The sequence below is a fragment of the Hypanus sabinus genome, chromosome 9 (genome assembly GCF_030144855.1).
Source record: "Hypanus sabinus isolate sHypSab1 chromosome 9, sHypSab1.hap1, whole genome shotgun sequence".
In the NCBI taxonomy this organism is placed as follows: Eukaryota; Metazoa; Chordata; class Chondrichthyes; order Myliobatiformes; family Dasyatidae; genus Hypanus; species Hypanus sabinus.
In genome coordinates, this window is record NC_082714.1 from 43424328 (window position 1) to 43438325 (window position 13998).

Genomic DNA, 13998 nt, shown 5'->3' on the forward strand with positions numbered 1-13998 from the left:
ATTTTGCAGACTATACTTTAGCCATGAGGTTGGTTAGGAGTGGGGGCCTCAGGCCCTGCATTTCAATTTTACCTGCAGCCCAGGTTCTGAATCATCTATACAAAATGCTCTGAACATCCACATAGAGTCATACACCTTTATCAATATCCTGGTCACCTCTAGCTGCAAAGTCTACAATTATTTTCCTACCTGTCAAAAAGATAACAATATATCCAAGTATTCATTTCACACCAAATCCTACTCACACATGTCCCCCCCCATCCTATATTGCTTCATAATATTCCAGAACAAACACATCTATGCACTTAAATCTTTAAGAAAGATTTAATCCACTCTTTAAGAAAGGAGGAAGGCAGCAGAAAGGAAATAATAGACCAGTTAGCCTGACCTCAGTGGCTGGAAAGATGTTGGAGTCAATTGTTAACAATGAGGCGATGGAGTACTTGATGACACAGGACAAGTTAGTACAAAGTCAGTACGGTTTCCTTCAAGGAAAACCCTGCCTGACAAACCTGTTGGAATTCTTTGAGGCGATTACATATCAGATAGATAAAGGGGATGCAGTGGATGTTGTATATTTGGACTTCCAGAAGGCCTTTGATAAGGTGCCACACATGAGGCTGCTTACCAAGTTAAGAGCCCATGGTATTACAGGAAAGTTACTAACATAGTTAGAGCATTGGCTGGTTGGTAGGAGGCAGCGAGTGGGAATAAAAGGATCCTTTTCTGGTTGGCTGCCAGTGACTATTGGTGTTCAGCAGGGGTCGGTGTTGGGATCACTGTTTTTTATGCTGTATATAAATGATTTAGATGATGGAGTAGATGACTTTGTTGCCAGGTTTGCAGACAATACAAAGATTGGTGGAGGGGCAGGTAGTGTTGAAGAAACAGGTAGGATGCAGAAGGATTTAGACAGATTAGAAGAATGGGCAAGAAAGTGGCAAATGAAGTATAATGTTGGAAAATGCATGGTCATACACTTTGGCAGTATAAATGAATGTGCGGACTAATATCTAAACAGGGAGAAAATGCAAAAATCTGAGATGCAAAGGGACTTAGGAGTCCTTGTGCAGAACATCCTGAAGGTTAACTTGCAGGTCAAGTTGGTGGTGAGGAAAGCAAATGCCATGTTAGCATTCATTTCAGGAGGTCTAGAATACGAGAGCAAGGAGGTGATACTGAGGCTTTGAAACACACTGGTGAGGCCTCACCTTGAGTATTGTGAACAGCTTTGGGCTGCTCATCTTAGAAAAGATGTGCAGGCGTTGGAGAGGGTCCAAAGGAGGTTCACAAGGATGATTCCAGGAATGAAAGGGTTACCATATGAGGAACGTTTGATAGTTCTGGGTTTATACTCGCTGGAATTCAGAAGGATGAGAGGGGGATCTCATTGAAACATTTCGAATGTTGAAAGATCCAGACAGAGTAGATGTAGAAAGGATGTTTGGCATGGTGCGGGAGTTTAGGACAAGAGGGCACAGCTTCAGGATAGAGGGGGGTGCCCTTTCAAAACGGGGGTGCAGAGAAACTTCTTTAGCCAGAGGGTGGTGAATTTGTGGAATTTTACCACAGGCAGCAGTGGAGGCCAGGTCATTGGGTGTGTTTAAGGCAGAGAGTGACAGGTGGACATGGCATCAAAGGTTACTGGGAAAAGGCTGGGAACTGGGTTGAGGAGGAGAAAAAAAATATCAGCCATGATTGAATTGCGGAGCAGACTCAATGGGCCAGACGGCCTAATTCTGCTCCTATATCTTATGGTCTTATAAACCTTGTCATCAGTTTACCCTCAAATATCATTCAACTTCTCCAAATCCTCTTCTTGTGAATGCCCTCACCCCATCCCCTCAACAGAATCTTATAATCTGTCTCTGCACTCAATTAGTAAGTATCACCCTGCCCACTTCTTCCGCCACCTGATTCCATCAGCCCATCATCCCCTCACCTACCAGACACTATCCCAGCCCCAATCCTCCTCATACTGCTATATCTATTATCTTTCCTCTTCCCTCAGGCCCGATGCAGAACCTTGACACAAAAGATGGTTTTCAAGTTTATTCCACCCCCGAGTCAGTTTTGTTGATGCACCATCAATAACTCTCTCTGACGTAAAGGTGAGATATTGGCTTTTATTGACTGGAAGAAGGAACAAGCAGTGGTTGACCATCATACTACATCCTGGAGACAGCGAGGCCGGGCTCAGACCTCAATCCCCTTTATACAAGGGTCTGTGGGAGGAGCCACAGGAGCAGTCAGCGGAGGGGGACGTGTCCACCCAGGCATATGTAGTTCACCACATAAGTAAAGCAGCAATATGAATGCTTTGCTATATTGGGATCTCTTTGATGGATAGGAAAATAAAGCAGAGACTTTATTTTCCTTAGTATTTTTATTTTAGTATTATGATGTGTGAAACAGGAGGACACAGATAGTCTCTGCTTTAATATTTTGAACATTATTACATATAATATCCAGTACTTTACTATTAGTTAATTCTGCACACTGCTAAGTGTTTTAAAATGTTGCTGCTCTAACAAAGAATCTCCCACTCGGGATAAATAGTTATTCCCACTACTATTATTATTACTGTTGTGATTCACAGCATCAAGTAAACGTGAAGGTCAGAAAGTGAGAAATTGCTTATTGTGAGCTGGGGGCAAGTTTTAAGAGGTGAAAGATATTTATACAAAGTGTGTATGAACGTAGGAAAAGTCGGCCATAGTCGAATTTATTGTCATAAATACGCACAGGTGCAGAAGCATCACATGCACATGGTATCAGGCACGACATTCACAAGAAAAACATAAATAACGGTGCAGAAGGGAAAGAATAGATTTTGCTGATTTGTGCGACACGTTATGGCTGTTGACATGCAATATGCCTGGGTTGATGGTCATTGCTCCTGGCAACTGGGGGCCATCGCCCCGTCCCGTTCTACTTGCGCTCTGTCCCACATGCCGCATCCATCAGTCCCGAGCAACAAACCGCGTGCCGGCCACGTCACGGGCGGCGCGACGTCAGTTCCTGCGTGTGCCGGTGGCGGTGACGTCAGTGGCCGGGTGAGGGTGAGCCGGTAGACAGGCCTCGAGAGAGAGCGGGGTGCAGTGCAGTGAGTATGGCCTCCAACAGTCAGAAGGACAGAGTGAGTGATCGTGCCGCGCCCGCCTCCGCCCTGGCAGGGCCCGGGCCCGGCGCCGACAGGAGCTGCGTCCTCTGCTGCCAGGAGCTGGAGATTTACGCCGTGGGCAAGTGCGATCACCCGGTCTGTTACCGCTGCTCCACCAAGATGAGGGCCCTGTGTGGGCAGAAGTACTGCGCCGTGTGCCGCTTGGAGCTCGACAAGGTAATGAGGATCGGAGGGAAGCAGGGGGAGTTTAACCACCTCCGGCCCCCAACCTCCACCGGCTCGGCAGCGGGGCAGAACCCGGCGAGCCCACAAAAGGGCCTCAGTGGTGGGTGTGCGCATGCACCCCAGACCCTGGTGTCGGGCCCGCCTGGGGGGGGACTGTCTACTGAAAGTCTTTTGTTTTTATATTGCTGGGTACAGTACTAAGTTGTGTGTCTTTCACGTCTCCCGCACCGTGATCAATGCGTTGTCCTACACCGAGGTCACTCCCTTTTTATGCTGTCACTTGGCGGCTTCCCGCATATGAGAAGTGGAGGTGCAAATTTGAAATATGTCAAAGTTCTCTGGTACTCAAGATGACTAAGGCTATTTCGATCTGGCGTTATTTGGTTATTAATGGTAGTCTTTGGATTCTGACCTCGTTTATGTACTCTTAAGCTTGTCTCCTTGTGACCCGCAACTTTTTGAAATTAACTTGCGTTGTTGTAACGTGTCCAAGCGCAGTGTCGTATTAACCAGTATTGCAACATGCCCAAGTCAAATGTTTGCAGTTCTTAGGCTTTTCGTTGATTCTATTGTTATCGAACTTATTAAGTATCTCCCGCAAGAAAACGAATCTTAGGGTTGTGTACGGTGACGTACATGTACTTTGACAATAAGTTTTACTTTTAAACTTTTAAGATTGACAGATTTTGGGTTTTTCCAAAGAGATTTGCGTTTTCCCAGCTAGAGTAACAGGTATTGAAAACCAGAAGGTGGGCTCTTAAAGCAACACACACAAACTGCTAGTGGAATGCAGCAGGCCAGGCAGCATCTATAGGGAGAAGGACGAAGGGTCTCAGCCCGAAACGTCGACAGTGCTTCTCCCTATAGATGCTGCCTGGCCTGCTGTGTTCCACTAGTATTTTGTGTGTGTTGCCTGAATTTCCAACATCTGCAGATTTCCTCGGGTAGGCTCTTAAAATTGAGTTTTGCTTTACAAGTTTAAATCAGCTAATCATGAAGGGCAATGTATTGCAAAGGTGTGCTTATTTGTAAAGTTCATTTTTGATGCTGTGAACTTCTGCTATACTTTGCACCTATACCCATTTGGACCGATGCAGACATCATAGCAGTGCTCAAAGTTCACACTATATAATTTTTAATGGGATAGAAACATAGAAAACCTACAGCACGATACAGGCCCTTCGGCCCACGAAGTTGTGCCAAACATGTCCGTACCTCAGAAATTACTAGGCTTGCCTATAGCCCTCTATTTTTCTAAGCCCCATGTACCTATTCAAAAGCCTCTTAAAAGACCCTATCGTATCTGCCTCCATCACCATTGCTGGCAGCCCATACCACGCACTCACCACTCTCTGAGTAAAAAACTTACACCTGACATCTCCTTATTATTATATTCTATTCCCCTTGAAATAAATACCAACATTGCATTTGGCTGTTTTACCACAGACTCAACCTGTAAATTGAACTTCTGAGAGTTTTTTCAAAAGGATTCCTAAGTCCCTCTGCCCCTCTGATGTTTGAACCTTCTTATTTAGATAATATTCTGCACTTTACCAAAAGGCATTTTCATACATTTCCCACACTATTCTATCCGCTATTTTGTTGTCCTTTCTTCCAATTTGTCTTAAGTCCTACTGCAATAGCATTGCTTCCTCAGCATTATCTACCCCTCCACCAAACTTCATATTGTTACGCCTGCAGCCCCCTCCTTTTTGAGAATCGCAGGATCGTTATTGATTTGGGTCAGGAGACCCAGAAAATGAGAGAGAGAGACATGCGGAATGTCTTGACCTCCCCCCCCCCCCCCCCCCCCCGGCGATATAAAAGCTACGGGAAACGGCCATTGTCTCTTGGAGACGGACTTGTGTATTACAATACTGTGCTACGTGGTAGCCCTCAAGCAAAGTGGGCTGGTTGAGGGAGGGATTGCATCACCCCAACCTGATTGACATCTGAGACCCTGTGAGTCAAGATAAAAGAGGGGCTGTGGGAACAGCCCCTCAGACGTACCAGAAGAAATGCTAGCGATCCCGTAATAGCGGAAGCTGGTGGGGAGGCCACGTGCGTTCGGTTCCATTTGCCCCGGAACCGGTGCCCTTTACCACGGAAAAACGGCTTTTAGCTAACAACGGGGAAACCAACTCCCAACGACTCTCAAAGGATTGACATCATAAAAGGACTGGGCAAGTTTTAACCCGTCTTTCTCTCAAACCAAAACTCTGCAGCTTGAACGAACTAACAGTGACTTTTATATTTCCATTGGACAATACATTATCCCCTAGACAACGATAGAGCTATTTCTTATTGATTATTATTATACCCGCACTTTTAGACTTAGTATTGACGACGTATATTATCTGTATGTTTGCATTGATATTATTTTGTGTATTTTTATCAATAAATACTGTTAAAATAGTACCATCAGACTTCAACGGACCTCTCTATCTTTGCTGGTAAGTGACCCAGTTATGGGGTACATAACAATATCATCTGCAAACTTTGTCACAAAGCCATCAATTCCATTATCCAAACCATTGACAAACAATGTGAAAAGTAGCGGTCCCAATACTCACCCGTGAAGAACGCCACTGGCAGCCAACCAGAAAAGGCTCGTTTTATTTATACTCGCTCCCTCCTCCTGTCAGCTATTCCTTTTTCCTGCCAGTATCTTTCCTGTATTGCCATAGGATTTTATCTTGTTAAGCAGCTTCATGTGACACCTTATCAAATGCCTTCTAAAAATCTAAGTAAATGACATCCTCCGCCTCTCCTTCGTCCACCCTCCTTGCTACTTCCTTGAAGAACAATAACCGGTTGGTTAGACAAGATTTCCCTTGACAGAAACCAGAACTGTCTTTGACTTATTTTATCATTAGTCTTCAAGTACCCCACAACGTCATTCTTAAGAATAGACTCCAACACCTTCTCAACCACTGAGATTAGGTTAACTGGCCTATAATTTCCTTTATTTTGCCTTCCTCCCTTCTTAAAGAGCTGAGTGACATTTGCAACCTTCCTGTCCTCCAGGACCATGCCAAAATCAAGTGATTCTTGAAGGATCATTACCAATACATCTATTATCTCTTCAATAACCTTTCTTAGGACTCTGGAATGTAATCCATCTGGTCCAGGTGGCTTATCCACCTTAAGACTTTTGAGTATTTCTCACACTTTTTCCTTTGTAATACAATGGCACTCATTCCTGCTCCCTAACACTCACCGACCTCTGGCACTTAGCTCGTGTCTTCCACAATGAAGACTGATGCAAAGTACCCATTAAGTCACCTGCTATTTCCTTGTCCACCATTACTACCTCAACAACATCATTTTCCGGTAGTCCAGTATCAACTCTCACCACCTTTTAACTCCTTATATAACTGAAAAGACTTTTAGTATCCTGCTTTATATTATTGGCTAGTTTGTCCTCATAATTCATCGTTTCCCTTCTTATAGATTGTTGAGTTGCTTTTTTTTTGGATTTTAAAAGCTTCCCAATCATTCAACTTCCCCCTCACTCTTGTTTCCTTATATGCCCTTTCTTTGTGTTCTATGCTGTTCATAACTTCCCTGTCAGCATGGTTGTCTACCCCTGCCATCCCTGCTGGTATCCTCCTCCAATCCACCTGGATAAACTCCTCTCTTGTGCCTCTGTAATATATGGTTGTGCTTTTTTACAGCTTGAAACATCCAAATAGCAGTTTATCTACTGACTTAAAGCTACCTCTTATTCTACACTGGAAGATTGAGTGGAATAGCCAAGGAGTTATAAAATCGTGTAGCATGAAAATGGGCCATTCAGCCCAATGCGTCCATGCAGACTAGTGGGCATTAAATCCATCTCCCAGCATCTGGTTCTCAACCTTCTTTGCCTAAGTGATTCAAGTGCTCATCTAGACACCTTAAATGCTGTCAGTGACCACCCCTCCCCCACAGTTTATCATCTTCAAGCAGTAGTTTCGAGTGTAGTGAAGATCTTCCTCATATCCCTTCTAAATTTCTTTCCCCTTTGCCATAAAGCTATATTCTCTGATTTTATTTGCCTCTGATATAGGAGGTTTCCTGCAGTCTACCATATTTATATTGCTCATATTTACGTAGCTTAGTCATGTCACCTTTAAGTAACTACTCCATGGTAAACAGTCCAGGTTTCTTCAGTTTTTCTGAACTGTTCTATCCTGGGAAACATCCTGTGGATTATCCTCTGCATCTTCTCCAATGCTACCTCATCCTTTTGATAGCATGGATATCAGAACTGCATGCCATACTTCAGCTGAGGTCTGACCTGTGTAGTTTCCCTTTTTGATTCCCTGTCAAATGAAAGTCAGTATTCCATAATGTCTTTCTAACCTATGTTCTGTACATATTTTGCTATTTTTTCAAGGAACTATTGATATTTACTCCAAGGCCTCTATTCCTTGATACTTTCCAAGAATTTGCTATTCATTCAGTACTCCTAAATACATCACTTTGCATTTGCCTGGATTAAACTCAATCTGCCATTTTCTAGCCCATTTTGCCAATAAGCTGATACCTCTTTGCAGCCTAAGATGACCTTCCACTCTGACAGCAACTCTGCTGAACTTTGTGTCATCTGTAAACTTGTTGATGGTGCCTACCACCTTTCCCTGCTCCCTTTCTTGAAAAGGGGGATCAATTTGCTGTTCTCCAATAATTCCACAGTTGTGTTCAGTGAAGATGTATAAATCTCAGCTGGATTCCCAGCTCTCCTAACTTCTTACTCTTGTAGCAGCCTGGTATAAATTGCATCCAATCCTGGGGATTTATCTGGGTATTAAGCCTGCTAAAGTATTTTTTTAAGTAGTGCTTAGGATCTTGCCTTAACTTTCTGGCTCCATGCAGAGATTGAACATATTGTCCCTAATGGGTCCTATTTTTGCACTAGGTATTCTTTTGCCCTTAACATAATCATAAGACACCTTCACATTTACTTTAATCCTGTATGCTGATTTTTTTTTTTAACCTGTATTTGCCTTTCTAATTTTTTAAGAACCTCCCTATACTTTTGTGCTCTGGGCTGCTCTGTCATTCATTCCCTCTATCTCTCATGTTTGCTTTTTCTTTCTCCATCCCTTGCTATCTCTTAATATCCAATGTTCCATGCACTTGTTACCCCATGGCTATTACTATTACAGGAACACATTGGCCTTGAACTCTTGCTATTTCTTCTTTCATTGTTTCCCATTATGCAGTTACAGAAGTATCTGCAAGTAGATGTTCTTTACCAGTGTATGAATTTCAGTTCCGTATTGAATTTGAAATTTTTAGTTGGCAGGTACAAAATGTAAAAGCTACTGTTACTGTTCTATGAGAGAGTGACCTCCCAGTTAATTCTAGAAAGCGTTTAGATTTTAATTTGGAAATATTTGCCATGGTATTTTTTTAGAATACAGAATAATGCGGAATGGAGGATTTGTGGCCTAAACTCTGTTCTGACCATGCAAGGTTTAGGGTTAGGGGTTTGTAAATCTAAAGTAAGAACCATATGCCTGGCAAAATGAGACAAATCATGGATCCTGGGGTTGTAATCTACTTGATCTTTTTTTTTCAGGTCGGTTTGAAAGATGTCTCATAAATTTATTTCAAAGCCTAGAATAACTGATAGTCATGTACTGTATCATTTTTGCTTAAAGTCTAGCATTTATTTCTTGATGTATGATGTCCAAAACTAAGCATTTTTCCAGATAATTGTAATTTTTGGCATGAGCCTCTCCAGTACTACTTTCCTAGATTCCATATGGTAAGCCACAGAAGTTCTGAGATTTTGTTTAAAACAAAATACAGCAGTATCCAGAAATATTACGGAGTTTAGTATTATTTTGCTTTAACTTTAATTGGGCTCTGTGTTTGGGTACAAACATAACTAGAGTTTCAAAGTTTATTGACACCAAACAAGGATATTCATGATCACCCATGCAGCAAAATGAGTGATCCCGACATAGGCTGTGAAACTACTTGATGTTTGATGTTCTTTTGGAAATGGATTGAACATAATATATCTGGATACTTCTGAACCAATTTAATGTAACAATGCTGAGTAGAGATGAGCACATTTAAAAAAAAAAAATTCTGCAAACCTGGCCATTGTATTTATATTTATAGTAAAAATACTAATAGCAATCATGTCCTTTGCAGGTTGTATTTGTGAATAAAATGTCTCCATTTTCAACAATAATAACTCATCAATTCCACCATGAAAAGAAATATGGTATTTATATTGCTGATGGGAAGATTCATACCCAGTTCAGGTACTTCAGTTTTCTCTTTTTTAAAAATAGTGACTCTCCAGCAGTTTCTAATGTTGAATCTATTAGGATCTTTGTTAATATTTTTCATGGCATTTTTAAGTGGAACATGCCAATTTTTGTTAATTCAATTCAGACTCTTTCTCCTAGCAAATTGGATCTCATGGAGGAGAAAATGAGCAGCATATTACCATTAATATTTTTAATTTAATAAAAATAAGCTGAAAATTGAACGGGTTAATTTTATGGTGTTTGGACCTTGCAGCATGGTGCCCAGACAGTCTACTTGGTTCAGAAAAAGAAAGTGCATTGTGTGTACTTGCAACTTGCCTTTATCAGTTGTTTATTTGGGTATTTTACATTCAATATTTTCTGTTTTATTCATTTATTTCTAACAGGAAACTCCTGCAGCATGACTGCTCAGTATGTCTTGAGTCAAGACCCTTCAATACCTTTGAAGAACTAGAACATCACATGAGAAAGCAACACGAGATGTTCAGTTGTAAACTGTGCGTAAGACACCTCCAGGTGAGTTATTTGATCGGAAGTTTGAGATACTGGGTACCTGCCAGCCTTTTTTTAAAAATTGCTTTTGTGTGTTTTTATTTTTAATATTTATGCCTCAGATGTAGAATTTTCTGCCAAACAAATATCTGTCCATCCTGATTGACCTTAAGTTATGGTGATGTGCTGACTTGAATTATTACAGTTTTTGCTGAAGATAAACTTGATGCTTAAACAGGTGAAGATGAATAAATGGTCAAATTGGGATTGTGCAGTTGTAATGTTTCCATGGACCTGCTGCCTTTGACCTTCTAAGTGCCAGAGAATGCTGGTTTGTAAGCTATTGTCAAATAAAACTTGTTTTAATTGTATCCCATGGAAGACTATAGTTCACCGCTCATTGAAAAATTAGAATATTCTCTGCCAGTTACATATACTGCTTTCTCATGGATTGTTTGGGGTTTCTTGGGATGTTCAAAAGTGTTTAAGTAGCCATTTCATCTCATGTCTATTTAACAAGTCACAAGTATTCACAATTGTGTTTGGCAGGATCATAGTAATTGTAGAATTGATTAACTGGGTGCCACACTTAGATACACCTGGTGCTGTTTGTGGCATTGCTGTGGTTGAACACATTTTCCTCACAGTGAAGTTCAAACTTCTGTTCTTCACAAGAACTTGTAACATTTCACTCTCTGTGCATTATGGTTCTGAAGTTCAAAGGTACAATTTAATGTCAGAGAGATGTATACACTATACATCCTGAGGTGCTTTTTCTTCACAACCACCCACAAAAACAGAGGAGTGCCCCAAAGAATGAACGATATTTAAATGTTAAAACCCCAAAACTCTCCCACTGCCCAGCTCCTCCCTCCCTTGTGTAAGTGGCATCAAGTAACAATTCCCCGAACCCTCTCCCCCACCACCACACAGGCAAGAAAGAAAACAGCCATCTGCACTGCCACTGAGCACTCAAGCATGAGCAAAGCAATAGCAAAAACACAAACCTGCAGTTACCCCAAAGACTTCGCGTTTCACTTGGTATTTGACATACCACAGGTTCTCTCTCTCCCTAATAAGGGAGAAAGGGGTGTCTCCATTTTCCCAGCGAGCGGGAAGACATAACAAACAACTCACTGGTTTACGATGTTAAAAGTCCATTATGCCGCTTTCTTGAGCTCTGTGTCTGAAGATCGCAAAGATCCCAGGTCTCCAGGGCCACAGCAGATATTCTGACACCCCTGACAACACGCAGGTCTCCTGTTGTGACACGACTCTCAATCTGCTCATCTCCAGCGCCCCCAAGGTCCTAGGCTTCTGAATTTGAGCTGGACCCCAAGAGCGTGTCCCATTCCTGCAAAGAACCGAAGTCAGCATGTAACTCCAGGTCAGGGTCTTCAAAAGAACCCTGAAAGGGAAAAATAGAGATACTAAAGATGGAAATAGAGCTGTTTCCAAAGATGCAAGCAAAGGAGTCACCATTAGGCACCATTAATCCTCCTAAGCTCTACCTTCTATTGTAGATAAGTTGACTGTTGGATTACATTTGTTCAGCCTGATCTTGCTCTCTGTATAAGTCAATAGCTACTTTTGTTGAAGGGTGAACAAATGGAGGGTCACATCCTGAAATGTGGACTTTTTATTCCTTTCTATAGATGTTGCCTGACCTGAGTTTCTGTAGCATTTTGTGTAAGCTGCTTTCGTCAATCTTCTGATGGCATATGAAATTCCCATAAGTATATTCTGTGTCCTTGTTATCCTACTCATTGATTTAGCACTTTAGAGAGGGCAATGATTTACTTATTTGTGACTTGAAACTATGGAACTTAGAGATGCTAAAGGCTACTCTTTTCTGCTGAAGCATTAAGATTCCAATGAGCCTTGAGAGGGTATATGTGGAGATTTTGTTTCCTGTGGTTAGGGTGTCCAGAACCAGGGATTACAGTCTCAATGTTGAAGATTAACCATTTAGGACAGATGTGAGAAGAAAGGCTAATACATTTTTGGAATTCTCTAAGAGCACTGTGGAGGCTCAGTTGCTACATTTATGCAAATTGGCAATGGATCGAATAGGATGTTAAGTGAGTATAAGAAAGTGGCACAAGTTGTTTTTTTTTTGGGAGAGAAACATGGTCTTGATTGCCAATACAAGCATAACAAATAAAATGGTCTATTTCTCTTTTTTTTTTGTTGTTTCTTGGGTTTCTTCTGTCTGTTACACAAGACACAAAAGGGAAATGGGTCTGACAAGTTCAAGAAATTGGCCAGGAGATGCATTTCTGTTACTTTCAATTTTGACACATAACCACCAACTTGTGGTTGACTGTCCCAGCTATGTCCAATGCTAAGTGGTCAGTCTGATTCTACTCTTGTGATTTTTTAAATATATATTTTGATGGTTTACTACATGAATAGTAATCTTTGGGTTGAGAGTCAGTTAAGTTTGAGAGTTTGGATTTACATTGGCCAATTGGATAAATGATGGCACATTTTCATCCCTGAACTATAGAAAGCCAGATGGACTTCATGGACACTGAGTAGTTTGTTTTAATGAATATTTAGTTAAACTGCTGAATTTAATTTCCCCTTGTGAAACTAATCAACTGAGTCTGATGGATAAAATCAATATTGCCAAACAATGAGTTACTTTGCAGTTGACCCATTTTTTGTAAATTTTATCCTTAAATTTTTATTTTCAGCGTTGAAAGCTTCTTAGTTATCAGGTATGGTTTAGTATCATGCGATAAATTCAACTTTGTAACTATATTTTGTTATCTAGTTTCACATTGGAAATGTAAGAAGTGTTTGAAATCTTGAAATGGAAATCAGTTTCAAGGCTTTTATGTTCAGTCTTCAGAAGAATTTAACTGATTAACAATGCTGAAATATTACCAAAACTATATATTACTGTTTTAACTAATCTGCTTTTGATCAAAGTTACGAACACCTTTTTAAGATTTAACGTGGATGTACGTGGTCTTATTATAAAATTGTTTACAATTCAATGTTATTTATTCAGTGTTTTGTTTTAGTTGTTTTTAACTTGAGTTGCAACTATATACAATTTATTAAAGTACAATAACTAATCATTTAACAAAAATTAAATGTTAATTACTTAGTAAATTAGAAGACAAAAATTACATGGTATGTTTAAGAGATCTTCAGTAAGAAGTTAATTTCTGATTAGTATTGTTTTATGCATCTGTCATATTAGTTTGCAAAGTGAAACTGATGCCTTTCCATGAAATTGCTACTTGGTAAAATGAATTATTTCATTTTAATTAAATGCCTTTCAGATTTTCAGCTATGAACGAAAATGGTATAACCGGAAAGACCTTGCCCGTCATCGAATACATGGTGACCCAGATGATACTTCACATCGTGGCCATCCTTTGTGCAAATTCTGTGATGATCGTTATCTAGATAATGATGAATTACTTAAACATTTGAGGCGGGATCACTATTTCTGCCATTTCTGTGACTCTGATGGTGCTCAGGAATATTATAGGTAAGTCGGATAAAATTGTGGGCAAACTACAAAATGGAACTTTTAGAGACAAATTTACTGATGCACAGTTTAACGTGGTTTATCCCAACAGAAACTTGATCTTTTCATTTAGTTATACAGGGTAGGTATTTGCAACATAATAATGATTTTTATTATAATATATCTTTTATAGACTAAAAGAATGAGCAATAAGGGGTAGAAATGGCATGTAGATTGCAGTTATTGTAGAGGACCTGCAAGGAAAGAATCACTTACGCAGAATGTGATCATGCTCAACGTTGATACTGGGTGTGAGATCAGGGGGTGGGGGAAGAGTCTTTGTTTACAATATGATGATGTTGAAGTCTGTGTGTTGAATGTCATACAATATGAAC

At 40.6% G+C, this 13998-nt stretch overlaps 1 protein-coding gene across 2 annotated transcripts in view; it reads left to right on the forward strand.

Moving 5' to 3' along the window:
• Positions 1-2877: 2877 nt before the first annotated feature.
• The window catches only part of znf598 (zinc finger protein 598), a 32257-nt gene continuing 21136 nt past the window's right edge, over positions 2878-13998 (forward strand). Inside the window, exons 1-4 of one of the 2 annotated variants that reach the window (XR_009513962.1) lie at positions 2878-3340; positions 9503-9615; positions 10011-10140; positions 13413-13624. Coding sequence is in view for 1 of the 2 variants with exons in the window: in XM_059979570.1 (XP_059835553.1) it covers positions 3113-3340; positions 9503-9615; positions 10011-10140; positions 13413-13624 (683 nt within the window). In the remaining variant the exon portion in view is untranslated. The remainder of the gene's footprint in view (positions 3341-9502; positions 9616-10010; positions 10141-13412; positions 13625-13998) is intronic. The other variant, XM_059979570.1, reaches the window with a different exon arrangement.